The following is a 24,929-nucleotide window of genomic DNA, read 5'->3' on the forward strand; positions in this document are numbered from 1 at the left end:
AACACCCACAAGCATCTACAGTCAAGACTCACAGGAACAGCAATATGTTTGCTCTTTATAATAGTTACAGTGCTACACTAGGTACAGTAATATATGATGGAGAAATGATGGTGGCATTTGTGTATGTTAACTCAGACTATACACATAAAAAATCAAAAGTAAAATAGCACAAGCTATGAGAGGTTTTCCTATGGTATTGATACAGACTTCCTGGAACAAAAGTGTGTATTTGATATTCATGCTGTGTCATGGAGACTTTATCTAGTTGGTATGGTGGCCCTGAGGGTTAAAACACAACATTTCAGATTACAGAAAGAGTAGGACAACACTTTTTGTTTGTGACTGGACAAAATCCAAATCAATTCAAAGACTGGATCAGCTGGAGGGACACTCTAAACACTACTCTGCTGTGATTGTTTGTATTTGTTAAGCAACTGATGACACTCTGGGCATGTGTTAAAGTTAACTAAAATGGTCAGCTACAGAGAAGTCCCTTAGACGGCTAATTGGCCAATCGTTTAGGCCTTCTGCTTCAATGAAAAAGCTACGCCTTGACAAGTCAATTTCATGCTACCGCTTCTTCTCGGCAGTGTGTTGTTTGTTGTCATTGGAAATGACATTGAACTGTCGCCAGGGACTTGGGTTCTATCCAATCACAAACAAGAAGTGTTGTCCCACCTTTTACATAATCTAAATGTTGTTGTGTTTTGTGCAATGTTGTTATGTTTTGACCCTAAGGGCCACCATAAATTGATTAGTGATACAGGATATGATTAATCTTCTTGTGGATATGAATTGGTACATTATTGTTTGGCACAGCTTGTAAAGGAATGAGATGCACATGGAAACAACAGCTTCACTACCCAATTTCTGTCTGGCCAAAAGCACATATTCTAATTAAATTTTTACTGGGCTGTTTAATCTTTGCTTCAGTCAACAGGCATGTAAAAATAAAAACATTATTATTGCATTTTGCATGATGTAGCTCCTGTGCAGCATTTATTGATGTGTTGGAAACTCATGCATTACATGTACTAGTATCCATAGTCCATAGTTGAAAACAAACAAGAACTCCTTTTACTCACCGTCCAATGATGAAGTGAGGCAAGGCAATGATGAAGGTGCCAATGGACATCAGTACACAACCCACTGCGATGATCTTTGGCCGATGGAGCTTGGCCCCAAAGTAACTTACGAAGGCTATCACCAACAGGTTACCTGCAAGGATGGAGGGCAGAACCAGAAATACCAGGGGACTTAGAGTGTTACTGTACATGCTGTCAGGCTGAAGAAAGAACAGGAGTTGAAGCAAACATTTAGTCTGAGAAGCGGCAGATCACTGCTTTATTTGTTATATACATATTTTTTGTGACCCTGTGGGTAATTCAGATGTGGGTCTGTACAGTTTGCTGGCCAAGTATTTGCAACCAATTGCTTTTTATGATAATGTCATTAGATTACGATTGGATTTCACTGTTAAGTGGAATGATTGAGCTCTTACTTCAAAATTCGATACAACAAAATGAAAAATTAATGTGTAAATTTTTATACAAAATGCAATGTAACAGTCTAAAAATCAATCATCCAAACGTTATTTCCCATATGTGCATTAGCCGGTATAATATCTATTCTTTAGATACATTTCATTATAATAATAGTATACGTTTGAAGATTCTCAATCATCCAGATCATTGTTATCCAAGAAGAGTTGAATCAAGGGCAACTGGATTTGATTATAGATATTTCTTCTTATACCCACTGGTGCGGTCTCGCCTCAGTGTTTCATATGTATTGGTGTCAATGAGTAGTGCGGTGACCCTGGCATGGTAGTCCGCTGTGTTTAGGACCACCGTGCATCTTCCCTTATCTGCCCTAATCTGCCAGTAAGTTGCTGATGTTTCAGCCCTTGCTTAGGGACGTCACAGTCTTCCTTTCCTGGCTGGTTTAAAAGAGGAGAAAAGGAGGCCATCTGTCACTGACACTTGGCCTCAGGTGACTCCAACCAGTCTTATAACAGTCGTTACAATGGCTGTGGCTCAGGTAGAGCGGGTCGTTTACTAATTGCTCAGTCAATGGGTCGATTCCTAGAGTCCCTGGGTAAGATATTGAACCTCAAATTGCCCCCAATGTATGCACTGTTTGTATGTGGATGGAAAGTGCTTGAATGGCCAATATGATTGGAAAAGTGCTATCTAAGTACAGTCCATTTACCATTTGCAACAACCAGGAGCACCAACGAACCAAGTGGCCTCCTAACCAGTCAGTCAGAAGTGAAGAAGACTCTTGGATGGTATCTTTAACTGAGTCCTTGATTCAACTTTCCTTGGATAACAGTATACCTAAATATTTTGACGTGCCCATGTAGGAAGGCAACTGAAAGTCAGATGAGGTTGTACTCACACATGATGCATTATCTTCATGCTCCAAGAGGTTTGTTTTTATGATATACAGCATGTAGCCGCAGATGTGTTAGATGGAATGAAAATTAAACAGGGCAGAGTAGAAATATGGCCATTTCTCGATTGTCACCTTTCAGTGTCATTTGTGTATGATTGGTGACATGGAAACTCCATCGTAAACAGGTGGAAAAGTGGCCTAGAAAGACAAGCTAACACCATGTTGCCTGACCTTTTTTCCACTGTAAAGGTTTAGTTGATGGGATGACGTCAAACCCTCGCACAATCCTTCAGCTGTTGTCACGCGTGTCTGTGTCTGTGTCTGAATCTGTGTCTGTGTTTGTGTGTGTGTGTGTATGTGTCTGTACATCAGCTGGGTCCAATCAGCTAAGCTCATCTAATGTGATCGCTGTAAAGATCATCATCCATCATTATAACTCTCTACTCCCCATTCTCATCTTCATTATTTATTCCTTTCCCACTTCTTCTCTCCTTCTGTCTTCCCTCTGCTCTGTTCTCCTCTCCTTTCCTTTCCTTTTTTCTTTCCTCTTAACGCTGCCCTGCTCTGCCTCTATGTTGCCCTGGCAACGGTCCTATAGAAAAAGCTTGTTGCCTAGGCCACACGAAAGAAGCAGCTTTCACGGGAGACGTAGAGATGGAAAGATAGAGGGAGAGAGAGCCGGGGTATTCAGCTCTGTCATCTTCACCTTTCCCTCTGGCTGATACATCCCACCTCCATCAGAGTAGCAACAGGTTGCACACTCTTCCATAATGTTACTGAAGAAAAATGTTTATTATTCTTCACTACTATCGTGTTACCCTTGGCCCAAACTGCCTGTCTGACGTAAAAGAACAGAAGTAGAATGACTTATAGTGGATGACGACTTTCATCTTGTGTGAATCATATCTCTTTGGGTCTCATTTCGCTCGACAAGCAGTGTGTATGATTTATAACCTACAAGAGCCCTTGCGTGATTCTTCACAAATCCGTTTCAAAGTAAATTTCCATGACTGTGTTCCCTGTGGCACTGTCTACATCTATACTGTATATACTCTCACAGCGCTCCACTGATTTAGCATTGCAATCCTTTAATATTGCCAGACTCACAATGAACAGTTGATGCAGCAGAACCAGAGACATTGTCTCTGTTATTCCACACATTCTTCCTTATCCTGGCGCCTATATTACCCACGATGCAACTAGACTGCCAACAGTTCGGTCAGAGATCCTGGGATGAGGAGCAGGCTATAGAGGTTACTGACATTACCTCAAATTATGTCATTTGAGGTGGCTGATCAGATTTCTCGCAGCTCTCCCTTGAGCCACAAAATGCTTGGCACAACATTTTTTTTCACATCTGCAGTAATATTCACCAAGACCTGGAAACAGACTTCGATGTGTATATAGCTCCGTTCCCCTTAAAGGATTCATATTTTGATGTTAGCTTGATGTAACTATACTGATCTGTTTTAGTGCAGCAACACTATAAAGACATCCACAAAAAACTAGTGTTTGAAGAATATTTTATGTTCGCTGTAACTTTGTGCCTGTGGTGGATTGGGTACCTGCACAGGGACTACCACACCTCTTGTCCAATGACAAGGCTGTACAGGATAAGTGACTTATAAAAGAAATAGATGGGTGATGGGTGGATTGAACTTTTTTCAACTCTCTCACCTTCAGTTTGAGATATGGGAAATGTTGGGTGGCAGCCAAGATATAGAATACACTGATACATACATAGTATCTGTGATAAGTCAGTAATATTATTTAGTCTTTAGTAAGGAAAAATGTCTTTTTGTCCTTTTTTGTTTTGTTTTGTTTTGTTTTTTTTTCTGTCTACCTCATTTTGTATTGAAAAGAACCTAAAAACCTTAAAATAACCTTCTTCCCCAGTGTGAATAAGCAATATTGGTCATGCATTGCAAGAAAATTGTTTGATATTTTCTAAATGTCTGCCTAGGCAGTTTGTGTTGCACTTACACAACAAATTATTTTAGTATTGCCTGAAGGGTCCGCCTGCTTGTAGCTGATTCACATGTCAGATAAAAGCTGGTAAATGCCAGATGATTCCCATGTACATCACTGGGGGGGAAAGCTGGGATTAAATTAACAGTATAGAGAAGTTACTGCATAACAAAAAGCTTACAAATTCCGACTGTCGACAGCAAAGGCAGAGCTTGGAGCCTTTTATGTCCCTGGCCGACACTATGACTCACCACACACACACACACACACACACACACACACACACACACACGCACACAAACACACACACCCCTCTGTCCTCTTCTTGGAAGCCTGATGAATCCTTTATCTGCAGCTTGAATATCTCTGTGACCCATTCATATTTCCGTCCCAAAGACAGAGAGAGAGAGAGAGGGGAGGGGAGCCCATGACATGGAGGCTGCACATAGAAAAACAAAATAACAGCAGTGACTGGCAGACCTACTCACCTATCTCGAAGCTCCCGTCAATGACACCTATTAGGTAACTGGGGATGTCAAAGCGCCTCTCCAGCTGTGTTATTGTGCTCTTCATGTAGCTCCCCGACAGAGCCTTTGCAAAATAGGCAAAGGACAGAGCCACCAGAAACATCTGGGAGAAGAGAGTGAAATGGAAAAAAAGGAAAGAGAAAGAAACAAAGAAAGGTAATTATAGGAGTGTTAAACTACAAACAAGCAAATGCAGTGTTTTAACCTAATTATCACTTATAATTATCTACTTGACTGTGTGATGTTCGCACATGTTTTTTCCACAAAGAACGGACAGAAAAGGAAGCACTTGTGTGATATCACCTTGGTTGCTACGATGCATGAACTCCCCTCATTAACCTACTTTCTGTTGTCCAACATTCACTAATTAACAAGTGCCAGCATTGCAGGAATAATGAGGTTCAGATGAGGGATGGGGTTTTGCGTGGGAGGAGAGGGATGGAGATGAACACAACGTGTAAGTTAGAGAACATGAACCGTCAACAACAATGAGGGAAACTGTAGCTGGCTCGTATTTGAGTGAAGATGAATTAAAAGGGTAAAAGAGAGAAAGTAATCCATGTGGGATGGACTAGCACAGGGGCGTCCTATAATAAAACAGGTCAAAATCATGTATGACAAAAAAATAAAAGTGTAAGGCGGTGAAAACTCTGCCACCAAACCTAGCAGAGACAGAGAAGGACTCTCCGTGGATCAACTTCTCATCTTGATTTAATTTGTGCTATAATGAGAGTGAAGAGCAGCGAGCAACCTCTGACAGTGACTGGGCCCAGATCAACAATTCTCACAGTTATGACCAAAGGAAATCTAATAAACAGACTTACTCGTGGCAGAGGTCCAAAACCCCAGACAGGGCTTGACGCTTCCTTTTTTCCCCCAAGGAGCACATGTGCTCCAATAAGTTGAAAAATTTAGGAGCGCATAAAGAACTTGCGAGGAGACATTTGAATTATTATTCATGAATTATTATTGAATACAAAAAGCACACAAGGTTTTTCATTATTTCTGCTTCAAACTGTATTTATTTAATAATTCTGTATTTATTTATACTTTTAACTGCTTTAAATGAAGAAGAACTGCTTTATTATACAGGTGTTCACACTATTCATACCATTTATAGAGTTTAAAGCAGTTTGAAGCATAAATAATTATATCAATAAAACACCAAAAATAGTCAGCTCAGTCTGTTCAGACACAAAAAGTGGTGAATAGAAGGCCCTTTGCGCTGATGAGTGGATCACGTGATTTTTTTTTTTTTTTCAACAGACAGCACTGGTTCAGCTCAGTGACTGAGTCATCTTCATTGCTGTTGTGTTATCAACCTTTTTGTTAAAAGAAAATAGTGGCTGCTTGGGCTGAGTTTTGTAATACCTCTTATTCGTACACATGTTTCTAAACACATTTTACAGTTCGCACACATCTATTTTTAGTTGCAAATGCGAATGAAACGCTCACACTGTTGAACCCTGCCGGACAAATTCAGTTTCCTCATTAACATCAAAGTCGGCCCAAAACCTACTCAGAGAGCAAGAACGTTTTTTTTCCATAAGGTAGGAAATATAAGTTCCTGATCTAAAATCAAATAAGACAAAATGTGTAAAATGACAAAATGGGTCAAATCTGGCTTTTTTACATTATAAAATGTAAAAAAAAATATTTTAAAAAGTCTGTTACTTCCACACAGCACGCCACTTCCAACAAAAAGAAAAGATCAACATAAACAATCAACATCTCAGGACCTATTCTGAGTGACAGTGTTCAAAAGTACTTGTTGTTAGCTTCCACAGCCTCTTAAGATCATTTCAAATGTAATCCGTCTTTTAAAAGTTATTAGCTCTTGATGATGAACATTTGGCTGTCGTGATATACTTGAACCAAGATAATGCAATGGCTGAATTTGAGGCAGATAGCGATCATCCAAAGCACTGAAAAAAACTTTATAAGTACCAACCTGGGGATTAAAAGGCACAACAATAACATGGACTGTGTGATAGCAGGGCAACGTTCCAAGTCCAACCACAGGTCCCCAGCTTGTGAAGTTATAAAGATATGAAGCACTCTAGATATAATTAGGAATTAATCTCTCTCATCACCAGTTTCCCTTCTATATCTGCTGTATGTTTTATGACTGTATGTTGCATTTACATACTTTGGGATGTTTAGATTTTGGTAGCGAGTAATTAGATAATTAACCAGTCTACCATGAAATTTACCTCTCTGAAAGCGACTGCTGTACTGTCAGGTACAGCTGTCCTTAGCCAGGTCATTTGCAACTTCACTGAGAAAACGGATAATGCTGAAATATGCCGGTCGCTGTGTACGTGATAAACCCAGCTTCCTGTGAAATATGTCAGAAATGAAAACAAATTGGTGTTCAGGAATGGTTGACTAGTTGAATCTAATCTAGAGTCACATGTTTGCCACAGCGTGCCTATAGGAACAAATCCCCTATAGGGTCTGTATTCTCTGTCCTCTGTGACCTTTCCACCTGTCTAATGAAACAAGAAAATGAAATCTGTCCGCTGTCCACTCTGCTCATTTCACTCCACTTAACAGTATTTTCTACAAGAAATGTGTTGTTGATTATTTGTCGTCCTTAAGGTAACAGATGCTATGTTAGGTGTAAAGCATCGATTATTACCTGAGAGCTCAAATCATTTTACTAATTTTTATTTTATAAATGTATAAAAGTTCAATTTTAAGTCTAAACAAAACATTTATTAACATGCTGATTTATGCAACAAGGTGCTCCAACAACAACACACAGTGTGAGTGTGTATCAATGCAGGAGAGACTGACATTGCCTGTTTTTCACATGGTCATGTGGATTTAACTCTTTTTCTTTTGTGTGTATATTTTTTTTAACTCCTTATTCACCCTCCGTACTCACTTCAAAACACTATTTGTTCGTTTCTTGCCAGTTGAGGGAATTGACAGTGGTTTCACTGCATTGGTTTCACAGAGCAGGGTTTAGACAGACGAAGAATAAAACCTTTGTGTTGCCTATACAGTAAGTGTCTGTAATCTTATTCTGTCTCCCTGAGTGCTTGCGAATAAGTAATGGTTTGCGGTCTTGGTCATGGTTCTTATACTGCAAGAACCATGGGTATCCAGCACTGACGTATGAAAAGCAGCGCACATGAGAGTCACATTACATAAATGATCAGGCAAAGACATACCATGGCCATAGAAATGACAATGGCTGGAAGTATTATTTAACTATAGTATATATACAGTATGTATATATACTATAGTGCTGGTGAAACCACATTAACAAAGTTAGAGAGGGAGCTAGCTCTGAGTCTATTCAGCATGTGCAACAACAATTGTGAGATAATCAGGACTTTGAGATACTGAGACACGAGTAACAACGTGTCTTATCCCTGCACCTCTCCTTGTGCGTCCATTTCCATGATGTGATGTGAGAGGATCCATCAATGCAAACAGACCTCTGTTGAGATCATGCTGACCACCAGTACTGGCTTTGGGGCATTAATGAAAGTAGCTCATCACATGTTTAGTTCCCGGGGAGGTGGTGGTGGTGGTGGTGGTGGTGGTGGGGAATTTAACCCTAACCGAGGAGAAGGGTAAGTATCAGAAATTCCAGAAGGCCATGAATATATTATATATAACACTGGTGGCCCTCAAAGGGAATTAAGCCAACAACGTCAACGTTAAAGTCTTAATTATACTTTTAAATCTTTGTGCTTGTGCTGACTCAACCTTTTGCACCAACAAAGTGCCAGTTTTGGTGGCCATAAGAAGATTAGTTCCTACTTGTGCTGGTTCAGTCATTTAGTGGCTCACAATGACATTGTTTGTACCAGAATGGGTGGCTGAGTGAATTACAGACGTATATTTCTGAAAATCATATCAAAGATACTTTATTTTTCCCCCCTTTGCATTCTTTATGTGACAGCTAGCCCATAGAGTTTTCTCATCTAGTTCTAACTATTTAAAGTGAAGATCACACTGTTTTTAAGGGAAATGAGAACCGAGAGCTGATTCACATGCAGGCCCCTCACACAACTACAATTCATCGGTTTAAAGTAGAGAGTGAAAAATAAGGCATGAGACAGAAATAATGTGATAGGTTAGTGGCTAAAATCAAATTCATCATACGTTCCAGCACCATCTGCACAACTTATTTCACAAAAATAGACCTTGGAGTGCACACTGTAAAACCCGGACCAAAAAATAAAAACAAGAACAAAAATGTCAAGGAAAATGATATAGCAAATCTCATTTTAACTAAGTTGTTGATCAACTTTGAGAGATTAGTCTTAGTGGAAAACCATTTTTGCAGCAGTATAATGCACTTTTATCTAAATTTCTGTAATAACAAAACAGGCACTGTCCCAATGAAAATTGTTTTATTTGCACTACTTATAAAATTTTAACAAAACTGTGATATAATTATCTAGATTGAAAATCTGTGTAAATATGTCTATCAAGGAAAATGATTTTTGCCTTCTGCTGTCAGAATGTGCGCCGGTGAATTTTGCTGCCTTCGGACAGAGGCAGGCTAGCTGTTTCTCCCTTTTTCCATTGTTTGTGCTGAGCTAAGCAGACCGGCTGCTGGCTGTATCATATTTCATATTTAGCTAATAGATATGGGAGTGGTATCGTCCATCTCTCTGCAAGACAGTGAGTAAGTACATTTTCTAAAATGTCAAACCATCGTTTTTAATTAGAAATTGTCAGAAGAAGGTGGAGTTGCAGCGCCATGCAATGATAAGATTATCCCTGTAAAATATGGGTTAATATGGGTTATAATTGCATGCCAGCAGCAAACTCCATATATAATTTGTCATCAATGAACATCCCTGTATTAAAACCTGTGGCAAAGGAACCCCAATAGTGCATTGTCCTTTCACAGATAATGGTGACAATGAAGGCTATTGTTTGCATAACATAAAGTGTTTGGCTGATAAAGAAATGGTCTCAGTGAATGCATTTTGATTAGGACTGGTATGACTTCTAGAGAATAACCCTACTGTAAATAATGTCAAAAGTGATGTCATTATTTGCAAAGAAAGTAATGCATTAGTAATGGATGTCTTCTTCTGAATAACATCATGCTCATTTTTGGAATTTGCAACAATAGCACGCAATGACATTTTCATTCACATTAAGTCTGTGCGAACATTTAAACAAAGCCCCCTCGTGACCTGTGACCCGCATTTGTTCTTAGCTCACTGATTTCACACAACTAATATGTTTAGACTAACACAAGAGTCTGAGACACACACACACACACACACCGTTTTCTATTATTTGTGAGAGTGATGTCCAAAAGTAGAAAACAACAAATTTTGCAATACAAAACATCATTAGAAAGTGTTCAGGGAATTCTGAGATGGTGTTTGAAGCAAGAAATGAATGAGAAATGAAAGAACACAGGGACATTGTTGTACTAAAGTTCTAGTCTTATTGGTGGACAAGCAGAGAATAACATTGAGCACCGGATTAGAGTGGAAACGGGCTGTGCCATGTCCCACCCAGCCGGTCAGGGAACCAAACAATTCTGAGAAAAAACAAAAACCTGTCCTGCCACTGCAGTCTCTATTGTGATAAGCTGCTTGAACACCATTGTCTCACATTACTTTCATGTGGGAAAAAGCAACAGTGTCTGATCTCATTTTGGGATTTACTAACTTTCATGTTGTTGGCAGAAGACATAGTTTCAGCCGGTTGACCATTCACAAAGCCCCTCCCTGGAAAGGCTGCCCTATTTATGCTTGTATTTATTTATGATTTATTTTTTAAGATTCTATTTTAGATTGTATTGTTTTTCTAATAGTTTTTTTATGTTGACATTGAATTATATTTAATTTAAGATTCATGAAAATAATAATTGATGGGTTATAAAAGCACTGAAAATTTTCATCTTGTCATTGAGCTGTATAACAGGCTAAAAGAGCTTTTGAAACACTTAGTGTGATTAAGGGCTGAAAGACTTAAAAACAGTTAAGTGGAATAAATAATAAAAACCAAACAAATAAACAAGAAAACATCTGTATCAGCATCAGCTACTGGCCAATTGTTATTTTAAACATTGTATTGGTATTGGTCGTGAATTTCATAATCGGTGTGTCAATACTCTGTATTATGAACTACTAAACAGTAAACCAATATGCTAATCTTTGAGGGTATTCCAGTTACATTGTTTAGTGACGCACTTGGGTAAGTTAACTCAGAACATCCTAAAAGAAGAGTTGAAGCCAAAGTGCTCTATGTGGTTTACCTCTTACTCTGAATAAACTTAATTGGTTCACTCAATCATGTACTTGGAATACCCCTGCCTCCCCATGTATTTACGGTCTCCACTTGTGAACATATCCCGCCTTCGCAATTACCACCGATGATATGGGCACAGCCTTGATTTTACCATCTGTTGGTTTGTGCCATTGTTGTGTCAAACTGTGGGATTTAGTTGAGCTTTCCTATTGCATCTTTGTGACATCAAATGCATGGATCAAACCCACGATGTGGCAGTAATATCCTCGAAGGTTAATTTAGTTTAGTTGAAAACTATAGATTGACATGCTGGGTGCAAAAGCTTGACAGGCATAGCAACAGTAAACAAAGGGAGGTGGGACTCGGAAAAATCGGAGAACTGTTTTATATTGAAAAATAAACAAAGAACAGGAGCCAATTAAAAGCTTGGTCTCCCTATTGTTTTCTGTTCTGCTATTTGTACTTGCTACAGGAAGCTGACACTCTCGTTACTTCCTGCATAGGCTTCAAGTTACATGCGTTTTAATTTGAAGGCACCAAGGGAAGAAAGGGTAGTAATAAAATGACTTGGATGTCTTGGAGATTTTTCCAGTAGTCTTTGTTGTCAGGGAGTTGATTTGAAAGTTTCCAAGGACTAAATTGATTTTATACACGTCATCTTCTGATGGAGATCACACGATATGATCGACAACTTAAGAAAAGCCATTAAAAACACGTGCTGCTGAAACTCAACTTTTAAGCCAACATCTATGAAAAGTCATTGAAGTGCTACGAACGTGATATCTGAGCAAACTCCCTCTGGCGTTTACCATTATGTGATGTGACTGAAAGCTCTACAATAGCAACTACGTCTCACTTTATGGTGAGATTGTGTTGAGGACTGCTTTTGCTGCATCAAATATGAACTTTAAAAACTCAGATTTTTTATTACGTCTTTGACAAAGAACAATAAGGGAGAGTGGATCTATCGAGTTTTGTTTTCTGACTTTAAGGAAGGAAGGAAGCATAACCACTGTACGGCCTTGCTTTCTCCCTAATGAATTCCGGGAAAAGGTAAGGCTCATACATAAAAGCCGAACCCCAGTATGATGCAGAGTGTCTGAACAGTGTTTGTTGACTGGCTACCTGTTACTACCTTGTGCTGAAACCCAGGGGACGGACTCAATGGCCATGTGAAATTTTCTTTAAACTTTTAACTGATGGGAATTGATGAATAGAAGAACAGAAGCATGATTCAGTTCCTCAAGCAGTCTACTAATGCCTTTACATTTAGACAGAGAGGTCACGGGTTAAAATTTACAGTATCCCTCATTGACACACAGACATCATCCATGTGACTTGTTGGGCTGTTACTGTAATTTTGTTACCAGATTTAGTGCTGATCTCTACACACACATGCATTCCAGCATATGTACCAAGTGAGCATATGACTCCCCAATGCATATATACACACACACACACACACACACACACACACACACACACACACACACACACACACACACACACACACACACAAAGCATCTACAAAAGAAATAGCTGTCAGCTAAAGCTCCTTTATCCTACTATTCATAAAGATACTGTGATAACCAGTATTTACCTGCCTGGCACTCCTTATGAACACCCCCAGAAAGACTCACTTGCACACTGTACTTACTGATCTGTGGCTTGACACAATGTCTCTGAGCTCTGCAGGCAGAGCCTTCCTCCTCATGGCTTGATTTTTGCTCTGATATATGTGAGATCTTATGTAGACAGGTGTGTGTGTTTCCAAATCATGTCCAATTAAATTAATTTACCACAGGTGGACTCCCATCACGGTGTAGAAACATCTCAAAGATGATCAAGAGAAATGGGAGGTACCTGAGCTAAAATCCAAGTATCACAGCAAAGGGTGTCAATACTTGTGTCAACGTGATATTTAAATTTTTCCTCTCTAATAAATTAGCAAAAATTTTTAAGATTCGGTTTTCGCTTTGTTATTATGAGGTATTGAGTGTAGATTGATGAGGGATAAAATTACTATGTTTTTTTTTATTTCAGCATAAGGCTGCAACATGACAAAATGTGAAAATATTTAATACTTTCTGAATGCACTGTATATCTAGTAGTCATTCATATTTATTGCTGTAGTTTATACCTTTAAATGCTGTTCATAATTTTGTTGACATTCATCCATATTTTGTTCTGCCACAATTTTTTTTTTTCGTTTGCCCATTTATCACTCATGCTTCGTTCTATTGCTACTTGTTTCTATACGCTACTCGTGACATGTTGAAGTGTATGTGTGTTCCTGCTGTGGAAAAGTCATTTCCCTACACCATTAATATCGTTCCCACCAGAACACACCCCATTCTTCCTGTGAATGAAATGACTTGAATCATTCATGTGAGTGAGTGTATCCCTGCGCGAACAAATAACTTTCGCAGGGATTCAAGTCATAGATTCATTTGCACAGGGAAACACTCATGAGTGAGTGAATCCTGTTCACAGGGATACACTCACTCCCTGCAAACCGATCACTGAATGATTCATTGACTTGAATCACTTCGTGAGTTTATCCCTGCATGTTCGCTCAGAGTTCAGCTGAATTGAGAACTGAACGGATCGTTTCAGGAAGTGATTCAGTTCAGTTCATTCACACAAAAGATTTGTTCTTTTGAACGAATCGATCGTGAATGGCATATGAGTAACTTTAGCTTCAGTGAATGAATGGCAAAGATAGAGTACAGAGGACAGACGAGGACAGACGGAGCACAACGATATTAAATATTAATATTAATAAAAAGTGAGGTCGTCTAATCGCGGACACCTGTTCAACCACCTCTAACAACCATCCTCACAGGATCAATCACTTCTCCACCTCTCACTGATAATTTCCAGAAACCAGCAGCTCAGAAAAACCTGGACTGGGTTATTTGAATGACAGGACTGTACAGATCTTACTGATGTGAAAGTAAATTAACTTGTTTTGTGTGTGTGACGATTCAACTCAACACAACGGACCATTAATTAATTTTTTTTTTTTTTATTAATTTTTTTTTTTTTTAATAATTGGCATTGAATTGAATTGAACTGAACTGAGCTCTATAGAAAAGGAAAATCTGACTTCTGAGTTATTTTTCTTTATTATTATTATTCATTTTTTCTCTGCTGTTCTTGAGACAAAGGGATTGTTTTTTTTTTTTCAAATCAAATTGGTTCAAATATATGAAAATGTTTGTTTGAAGACTGGTCATGTACAGTACCAGGACCACTTTCTCATTCACTTCCCATTTCCCATTCACTTGAATGGGAAAGTGTGTCCAAACTTTTTACTGGTACTGCATGTGTTGTTCTTGTGTCTAGGGTGTAAGTATGATTAAGCTTGCATCCAAAAAAAAAAAAAATCTTGCCAGGAAAGAAACCTGCCCAGCACCCCACATAAACAACAAAGTAGAATATACAAAGTCAAAGCGTCACAACACATTAGCTCGTGTACCTTCAGGCTGGTGCATGGAGAGGAGCGTGGCTCTCTGGCCATGCCGTCACTGCGTCCATTCTCCTGCGTGCGTCCTTGCTCAGCTCGTTCCTCCATCCTCCAGAAATGTCTCTGTGTCTCCTAAGCAGAAGTCTCCCACGTAATGCAATTTCTTGGCACTGATGCATGCAACCCTGCAAATGGATAATTCAAGCATGTGACCCACTTCTCATCCTTGGTACAAAAACAGAAACATGTCTATAGCAGCCGGCAGAGGAGAGACTGACACAGAAACACTCAAACAATATGTATTTGTTCTAGAGATCTTAAGACTTCAATCACAACTAAGAAGTCAACGTTGTAATGACATGGGTGTCGTGTGCACTTTTTCCGAACAAAAGGTCGTTGTTTCCAGTTAACTATTTTAAGCCACAGTATCAAAAACACTGAGCTAAACTTTCCTACATATCGCCACTACATACTTTATTCTAATGTCTGGCCAGTAACTGTCATCAAGTGACCAAACACAGAGTGAAGCATAAACTAAAATCACTATAGTGTATACACCACTTGAGAGGAAGCGCACTTTGATTTGCTGAGCTGAACCTCAGTTGCTTCTGAGGCCAGAACTGCTCACTGCCAGTGTGCTAATGGTTTGTAAACAGAGTGAAAATATGTATGAATTCAGTATAATGAATCCGCATAAATCTCACCAGCACTAACAGCACTGTACTCTGATGTCAGTCATCTGCTTATCAATTGCTTGTGCTAGGTAATCGGGAGGGAAGTGGGTGCATATGTTCAATTTTTTTCTTTGCAACATCTACTCATAGAACTAAATGAAATGCAAGAAGCTGGTGTCTTTTCCTCAGCAGTGGGATCACTGATCAGGTCAAGCAGCAGAGCCAATATGTTGCCACTTAATTGAGCTAGCCGTTGTATTGCATTTTAACTACCATGATACTACCCACTTGAAGTGTTCTGTGCTGTGGTAAACTGTTCGAACATGCATTCGCAGAAGGACATTCCTGAGCCCGCCTATGCAGTATCCATGCTGTGCTTGTGAGCAGGGCCAAAGCTGAGCTATACTGGCATCAGGGGTCATTTGAAATGGCTCAAACAAAGAAAAAGGGCAGCACATGAAACATACTCATATGTTAACCCTTCAGCAGTTTTATAGTGCCTACATGTGTAAACCAGTTTCTGCTGTTTGAATTGTGTCAGATTTTCATGGTCCTATTCTTACAGCTCATCCAAACAAAAGGCAGCCTCAGTGTTTTATGATCTGTTCCCTCTGTTGCTATTCGTCTCATTTGTCTCAATGGCTCATGCAAAATAAACACTTCCTGGTAACAGCTGCTTCACTATAAAAGTCATCCAGTGGTGCTTTTGTTTTCATTTGCCAGCTGTCTTTAGATTAGGTTTTGTTTTGTTAGATATACATACATTCTTTTTGTTTCACTCACTGGAAATTTGGTGAAAAACTAAATATAAATCGAACTTGTGTAAAAGTATATATCCCATTATCCACTGGAAGGTTTCTACTTTGAAGCAGCTGCAGGAAGGGTTTTAGTCAATCACTGTTGTTTGCACCGATGGCTACCTCACTTATCCTTTGAAGTTGTGGTAAATTTATATTTGAACATTTTTCAATTGTTTGTGACAGATCAGTCTGAACACAGGTGCAGTCTGGGAAAAAGTATCACATTTTTTTCAAAGACAATAAGACAACACTCGAATCCAAACAACATGTGTGTATGCCATGTAGATGAAGCAATCAGCTGATTGTACCCCCTTCTTTACATCTCCTTTTATCTCCTTGTTTGTTTCTTCCGTCCTGCCTCCTTTCACTCCCTTGCTATTAATTCCTTCTCTCTAACTCCGAACATTCGTCTTGCTTATTTCACGTATTTCCCTCTCCTCCCCCCTCGGTCCATTTCCAGTGGTCATGTGAAACAGTGAATGCAATTGCTCCAGGGGACCGGCTTAGTGATTGCTATGTAGCAAAGAAGACTAACACAATACCATCACCATTTCTGTCAGTGAGACTGCCACTAGTGCCACAACATGTTAACAACATGTTAATATATATACATGTAATATTTTCTTAAAATATAAAGTTTATAAAGTTTGCATTTCTCCCTATAATGACGTTTCTGTCTGCATGAGCAGAGCAGAGCAAAAGGAGCAGGCTAATCGCAACAGGTTTGACCTACATTCAAGGAATTAGACCAACAGCAGCTTTAAGTAGTATAAAGCAGTAGTCCACAAAAGCAGCAGGTTTTTGAAAAAAACATACAGTAGTTCAGGCACTTTGTCTCATGTACCACCAAAGTTTATCTTTGAATCTCTATTTCCCATTCTCACAAATACTGTGTCAGTACAGTGCTATATCAAACACCATTTAACCTGCCACTGTTGTCTGGTAAAAAGACTCAAATACACTACAGACTATACACTATCATTATCACTGTATACTATCACTATGTTTAGGTCCTCATGATTTCAGCCACTAGATCATCAGGTTAGCAGGTTGACTTGTTCTAGCATAATTTAGTCAGCATAGATAATGAAATATTCAAATTACATAATACATGAATATGTCACATGTTGAGGATAAACTAAGCATCAAAGTCTATTTACTAGCTTCAGAGCTTTAAAGTGCATCCAGGGGTCTTCTCTCCAGCTCTGAAGCTAATTATAAGACCTTTGTGTTGTTCCCAAAGATCAAGAATAAATATCCAAACACAAACGTTCATTCACTCATGTTGTTGGTTGTTCTTTGCTCCAAAATGCCTCACGCTGCTGTTACATGATCATTTATTATTACGAAATTATCATTTTAATAAGACAAACAAGTTCTGTAGAGGTTGATGTGATGAGGAGACACAGAGAGAGAGAGAGAGAGACAATAAGCTACATCTACCGCACACTTTATCACAGGTGAAGCCGCAAAACAGTTCATTTGTAAGGTGTAATGAGCACACTTAATCTTGTTCTGCCTATAATTTGCTTCTAATCTAGTGTTACTGTCAAACAACAGATGTACCCATTAGGACAAAAGAACACCAAATTGATTACTTCCAATCACATATAAGCCTGGAGTGATGGCTGAAAACTGAACTGGGAAAAAAAACAAAAAAACAACATGATCATCTCTAATACCTTTGTTTTTCGAGGCAGCAGCCGCTAAAGGTCACTGGTATACAGCTCGGATAGCAATACCATATTGCACCATAGCTGAAAGTAGTGCAAACATCGTGTGTAAATGTTTGCTGTTGTTCACAGACCGTACCTTAAAAGAAAAAGAATAATATGTGTGAACTTCTATAAATTGTGTTGACCATATCTTTTATAACAGGAGTAGGCTAAATGCAGTTTTTTTCATCAACGGATGATGCCCAGTCTCCTCAGTTTAATATGGTCACCACATCACCTCAACTATTCTGTAAACTAAGACAACACAATCGCATGAGCTATTATTTTTAAAGTAAAAATGACGGTATCAAACATTTTAAGCTCCTCAGTCACTCCACCCTCTGAAAAACGCTTGATATGACGATTAGTTTTGTTTGGCTTGTGTCTTGCTGATGAATTAATATGCATGAAATGGTATCTGTATAAATTGTGTCTCCATATCTCCATATGGTATGTCTCTGCAGATTTATACAGTGTATACCTTTGGGGGTGTGAATATCACTCCCCACTGAATCTGAGCATGCTGCTAAAGGGCAGCACCCTGGAAAGAATAGGCTGTTGTTAAATCTTCACAATGTCAGTGTTACCAAGTGAATTTATTGAATATTATATAGACTATAAAATGATAATACTGTAGCAGCCACTGGCAACACTAACTCTCCATAGCTCCACAGCTATCCATGCAAATGCCCACAATATTCAGTCTACCAAAATTCATACAGTATATCCCCAATGAAAAATTAGTGTCCATGAAAAAATACACAAATTTTCAGCTACAAAAAAAAAACAAAACAAAAAAATTAAATGGTTTGACTGTCCAAAGGTCAAGACACTCACTCAACACATTAGCCAGGAAACACCACCTTGGAGCGATGGGTATTAGTGGAAAGAGAAAAGCATTTAACCAAGACAAGCTAGTTAAAGCCCCCCTTCACTTCAATAAGCATAACCACTGAGCTAACAAGGTCAAACACACACACACACACAGACACCAACCCCTATAAACAACAGGATGGTTGGGTTAAATCTGAAGATTAAAGATGGTTATGTTTAGATTAAGATTTGGAGTCGGGGTTAGGTTTGGTTCAAGTTTGGCTACAGGAGTGAGATCCATGATGAATCAGCTTCACCATCTTTACTGTAGATAAAACATCATTCTAATTATCTCTCAATATTGGTGATGATTAACATGCAGATGCTATTGATGCCAGCAGTCCTGCAGGTACAACAGGCACCCTGTGAACATCTCATTCACTCCAGTGCTGTAATAAGTGCACATTCACTTATTAAGTTTCACCGTAAAAAACAGTATACTATTGTAGCCTATGTTTGCATTGAAAAAAGAAACTAAAATTATTTTAAAAGAGGAATTATTTACCCTTAATTGGCCTATTTATTAGTTTTTATTTATTAGCTAGTTAAACACACATATTCACAAAGTACTATTTGAATATTACAGGAACCGAATAAAAGCAATAAGGTCAGTCATAAGCAAACACACCTGATGAAAATGCCTGTTGCCATTTTTCACAACAGACGCGCCTTGAATCACTGGGTCACACAGCTGGGATAATGTCCGAGGAGCGTCAGTGTGTGGGGTAAAATACGAACCGCTTACCTTACTGTCCTGTCAAACAGTCAGCCGGTTGCTTGAGCTCCGAAGACTGAACAGCCGGTCGGAAACGCAGGTAGCCTCCCTTCAGCCAGCTCAAACTTCTCATGTGGATGGGAGAGGAGGAGAAGCGCCGACTCTTATCATGAATGCTCTGAGACCGACATGTACCTTCAGAGTTCATTTCCAGCCGACTTCACGGTAACTCTCAGGCAGACTAGACCGAATCAAATCGGGATCTCCTGAAACATGTCGGTGTATGTCAGTGTGAACGCCGCTTGGAGATATGGCGCGTTAGATGCGCACGGAAAGTGACCCCCCCGCAAAGCCTCCTGTTATCGGGACCGACTCTGCAGATAGACGGGCTTCAGAAGAACCAGCTCACACAGAGAGGGCTGTCTCAATCTGCGGTTCTATCTGTGGCTTTCTCCTCAACCATCTCTCTGTCTCCCGCCCCCGTGCCCCCCCCGCTCTCTCGCTCTCTCGCTCTCTCTCTCTCTCAAATGAGCTTTATTGGAATCATAAAGGGAAGCATTTACAGTGTCGTGCATTCATCAGTAGGCTGCTGTAGCCTACATTGTCTTGTACCAGCTGTTATTTGAAAGCGTCATACTTTCAAGGATCAGAAAACACAATTTTAAACTTAGAGAAGAATATTTGTCAGCCTGCTGTGTTCCCACTTTTGATTTGGTTGGTGACATTTACTCATGCTTTGTATTCCCCTCATGGTCACTCAGTCTGTGTTTTGAACAGTTATATTTCCTAAGATTTGGATAATTTGGAGTTAATACGCTGTTTCTTTTACGTCTTAAAACTTTTTTTGTTGTAAAATATCCACTCATGCCAAATTTAGAACAGACACATGATGGGTTATATCACACATTTCTGAATCTCAATTTTTTTTTCTTTTTTTCATTTGCTGGAAACAAAAGCCATTATCTAGGTTTAATAGGTACTTATAAATTACTTTTAGATACAACAGTGATTTTCAACCTCTGCTCCCCCTTTAAATAGGCACTCCAATCTACCGCACAATCAATTCGGGCAGAACCATATTTCTCTCAGGGGTCTCGGTCTCTCACGCCTCACACAGGCAAATGTTGTGTCAGGTAACATGCACAGTACATAACGAGACTACAAATATCGTTCTACTGAATCAATTTGTAAAGAAAAACTCTTAGAATCAATCAAATTCTAATCAACATAACATATTCAACCAAAGACAGTCCCCCCCCCTCATTCATGGTTCAACCCATGACATCATTAATGATGTCAGCAAGTAGGAAGTGTTTGGTTGCCACCCCCTCCTGGGAAAAGCATGGTGTATGGGTAAGTGAATAAAGCTAATACCTCAAGAAAGCTCCACATTAAATTAATCATAATAATATTACACCCTGAAGGTGGCTGTTTGCACTGTATGTATGGTCCATGTTTTTGTCTAAAGAGTGACTGGGATTATTTTCTTTTCATTTAAACAGAAATCATAGTTTGACTTTTTTTTTAAATGCAAAGAGGAGAAATGTTAGCCATAATAAGGTTTGAGGTTCACAATTAGGTCAAGATCTGGTGATTTAAGGTTAAGATCAACAGATGTCTCCAGGAGTTTCTCCAAAATACATATGATTCAGGGGATCTGAGGTTTCTGGTGTAGCCTGTGCTGCTTGACTGCTGGAAGTGGCCATTGAACTTCAGTTGGATTTTGTGGGGATGTTTAGAGTTGAGGAGTTTTCCCCTACATTAGTTATTTTAGTTTCTACTGACCTCTCTGTGATCGTTTTGCCTGATCTTGGGTTGCGAGATGAAGGAGACTGCTGTGGCTTTATAAGTCTTTGCATTGGGCCTCTCTGGGTTCAGATATTCTGAGATTATCTTAGAACTTGCACCATATTTGTAACTCAGTTATGCACAGCCACTTACCCCTGCAAAGTGGACAGAGGGAGTGTACACCTTAATGTCCTCCTCCAGATCCGATTACTGCTGTAGGACAGATCAATGTTAGGTAAGCATGTGAAACAGAAGGTGACTGTTGCACCTGTCCTGTCACGATGTATCTGATTGCATTGGTACTTACAGCTGTCAGACGGTACACATTACAAAAAGCATTCAGGCACACTGTCATGTCCTTGAATTCTTTGAATGTCTCATTCAAACTGTCCTCAGAACCTGCTGGTATTCTAGTAGCTTTTTAGTGGTTGCATTATAATAAAACGAAGGCAGTACAATAGGTAGATGAGTGTCAAGTTTGTGCAGCTTCTGGATACCACTGATCTCCTCTTGGTCAGGTTCTCTCAGGCTGCAGACATGTCTTCCTGTTCTAACTTCAGTTAGGAAGCTTGGGTGTCTTTGAACATACCAGCTAGTCTGCTGCTTTGATGCTCTTGAGAATTTCTATAAACTGAAATGCTGCCCTAATTAGTGGCATCAAATGGGAGTTCATTAAATTTGTTCAAAATTTGGAGAGTTATGAAAGTTGCTTAACCTTTTCAATAACTGCATTAAACCGGATTCATTTAGGAAATTTATAAAGATTACTACACGCCGATAAACCATTATAAAGCCATCACGAGAGAATATTGTATTATATGTTTCTAGTAATGCCCTGTACTTTTGCTGTACAAAATGCAATGGCTAGACAATTTGATTATTTGTTCTTAATATGAGTGATTAAAAACCAAAAAGAATTACATGGAGTTTGCCTCTCAGAAAAAATCACAAGTAAACAAAACTTGCTCCTCATTCTTTACAACTGATCCTGTGAGGACACATACAAGTCTTCATGTTCATGTCAAGAATAGTTAATAGCATACCCATTTAGATAGATAGATAGATAGATAGATAGATAGATAGATAGATAGATAGATAGATAGATAGATACTTTATTCATCCCCTAGGGGAAATTCATGATGTACTGTTGAAGATATCATAAACCGTGTCACCGAAACTTTACATGCCATAAAGATCAAGGGCAACATGTTGGTATCAAAGTATGAATCACACTTGCTTACCCCATGTTCTTACTTCACCTAGTAGACAGAAGTAGAAAGAAAAGGATGTCTCTTGATATTTAACACACTGACTGGAAAATTCCAAAGGCTGAGGCAAAATTGATCAGACAAGGAGCACTTCAAAGAGAAGGCAGCTTCAATGAAAACAAGATTAGCAAAGGGATTACTTTCGATCTATACAAGACAGTACATAGACAAATGTATCAAATACTTTGCAGCTGAGTTACTAAGGACAAAATACTTCAAAGATCTCCAAGAATTAATTTGATAATATTGTGGCTCTACATTTAAAAATGTTATCAATTAGGGCAAAGAGCTCCAGGGTGCAGTCTATGCACACATTCAGACTATAACCGGCTCCGGATGATGAGAAGCAATGAAACATTTCTGGCATTCTCATTTCGACTTTCAAGTTGAAATATTTTAATAGTTAGCATACATGGAGTGTGCAGTACGTGGCAAACAAAGAACCAAAGAAAATTGCATTGTATGAAGAAATCAGTCCGTACAGAGAAGACGCCATGGCAAGAAATGTTTGGATTCACTCTTGAGGAAAAAAACTAAATTACTCACAAGTCGACAGGCAGGAAATATGTGAACATACTGAGGTTTACTGGGCCTGGTTAAGTGTAACATATTTCATATTGTTTAAATGTAAATGAAACTATAGTGTGAGATAAAATGTACTTTACAGGGGGTAAAGCTCAATTGTATGCTAATCCACCTCCTGACTGCTATTATCTTAAGAAACAGGAATTGCATTGGAAATAATCACTGTATAACTACAATAACCGCCTCGTGGTTGTGTGCCTCCCCGAACCAGCCATAATGCAGGAAGTATGGTTACAATCTCCCCTTCCTGAGTTGCAGCATTAAATAATGGTCAGCAGTGTTTTTGGAAAACATGATGTCACAGTGAAGTTGACCATTGACGATTTGGATATAAAATATCATCACTTCATCATCTTATCTTATCAGACATTTGTGTTGAATTGTGTCATAATTACACATTATGAATTATATACACAAAGTGTATGACCTTGTGAGTTATCGACAAAAAACAGTGACCTTGACCTTTGACCATCAAATTCTAATCAGTCCATCCTTGAGTCCAAGTAAATGTTTGTGCTAGATGTGATTCCCTCTGGGAGTTTCTGATATATCACATTCAATAGAGCGTGAAGTCACTGTGACCTTGAACTTTGAACTTCGCCCACCAACATCTTATCAGTTCAGCTTTGATTCCAAGTGAATGTTTGTGCTAAATCTGAAGAAATTCCCTTAAGGCGGTCTTTAGATATAACATCCAACAGGCCAAAAATGTTTAGTGAGGTCACTGTGACCTTGACCTTAAACATTTTTACTGAAACATCGCGCTGACGAGAATGGGAGGGACAACCCCGAAACAAAGTGAAATAGATTTTTGGCAAGGCAGATACTGATGAGGTGAAATGGAGACCTCTTGTACAGTGGATATAAAAGGTCTACATGCTCCTGTTAAAATAGCAGATGTTTATGATGGAAAAACAATGAAACCAAGGTAAATAATTTCTGAACTTATTCCATCTTAAATGGTCCTTTTTAAAATGCAAGTGAAAAACAAACTGAAACAGTTAAGGTAAAAAAAAAAAAATAGATGACTGTCAATAACTTTAAGTGTGCACAACCTCCCTCCAAAATTTATGAAAAGACCAGGAGAAAACTGGTGAGGGAGGCTGGCAAGAGGCCTACGGCAACATTAAAGGAGCTGCAGGAATTTCTGGCAAATGCTGTTTGCTCCTTACATGTGACAGCAATCTCCTGTGTTCTTCATATGTCTTCGCTGTGAGGTAGCGTGGAAAAATGGAAACTTTTTCTCACAAAAAAAAAAAAAAAAAACAATATCCAAGCTCAATTTTGCAAAAAATAAAAAAAATTATAATAATGAAATATAATAATCCAATCCCCCTAAACCATTTGGATAAATATTTCCTGGCCTGATGAGACCACTATTGAACTTTTTGGCCATAATTCCAAAAGATTAATTTGGTTCAAATACAAACACAGAACATCACCAAAAGAGCACCATACCCACAGTGAAGCATGGCGGTGGCAGCATCATGTATTGAGGCTACTTTTCTTCAGCCGGAACTGACGCCTCAGTAAAAGAGGAGGGAATTATGAATAGCTCCTTTAATGTTGCCGTAGGTCTCTTGGCAGCCTCCCTGACCAGTTTTCTCCTGGTCTTTTCATCATTTGTGGAGGGACCTCCTGTTCTTGGTAACGTCACTGTCATGCTATATTTTCTCCACTTGTTAATGATGGTCTGCACTGTGTCCCATGGTAAATCCTCCAATTGCTTGGAAATTCTTTTGTTCCCCTCTCCTGATCGATCGATCGATCGATCTTTCAACAGCGGCATCTCGTTCATGCTTTGGGAGCTCTTTGTGGCCCATGGCTTTCACAGTAGGATGCGACTGAGAAGATGAAGACAAGGAGCAGCAAAACTTAATTTGTGGTTAATAACAGGCACTTTAATTGAT

The 24,929-nt window shown here is 39.0% G+C and overlaps 1 protein-coding gene across 1 annotated transcript in view; it reads right to left on the reverse strand.

Annotated features, from left to right (window-relative positions):
- The window catches only part of LOC111661108 (solute carrier organic anion transporter family member 1C1-like), a 33,887-nt gene extending 14,079 nt beyond the window's left edge, over positions 1-19,808 (reverse strand). Inside the window, exons 1-4 of the mRNA XM_023414573.2 lie at positions 19,409-19,808; positions 14,614-14,786; positions 4,854-4,995; positions 1,086-1,218 (exon numbers count right to left, since the gene is read on the reverse strand). Of these exons, the coding sequence (XP_023270341.1) occupies positions 1,086-1,218; positions 4,854-4,995; positions 14,614-14,709 (371 nt within the window). The 5' untranslated portion in view covers positions 14,710-14,786; positions 19,409-19,808. The remainder of the gene's footprint in view (positions 1-1,085; positions 1,219-4,853; positions 4,996-14,613; positions 14,787-19,408) is intronic.
- Between the last annotated feature and the right edge of the window lie 5,121 nt (positions 19,809-24,929).

This window comes from Seriola lalandi, unplaced genomic scaffold, assembly GCF_002814215.2.
Source record: "Seriola lalandi dorsalis isolate HSWRI2012SDOR001 ecotype SW California unplaced genomic scaffold, Sedor1 jcf7180002054536, whole genome shotgun sequence".
Classification (NCBI taxonomy): domain Eukaryota; kingdom Metazoa; phylum Chordata; class Actinopteri; order Carangiformes; family Carangidae; genus Seriola; species Seriola lalandi.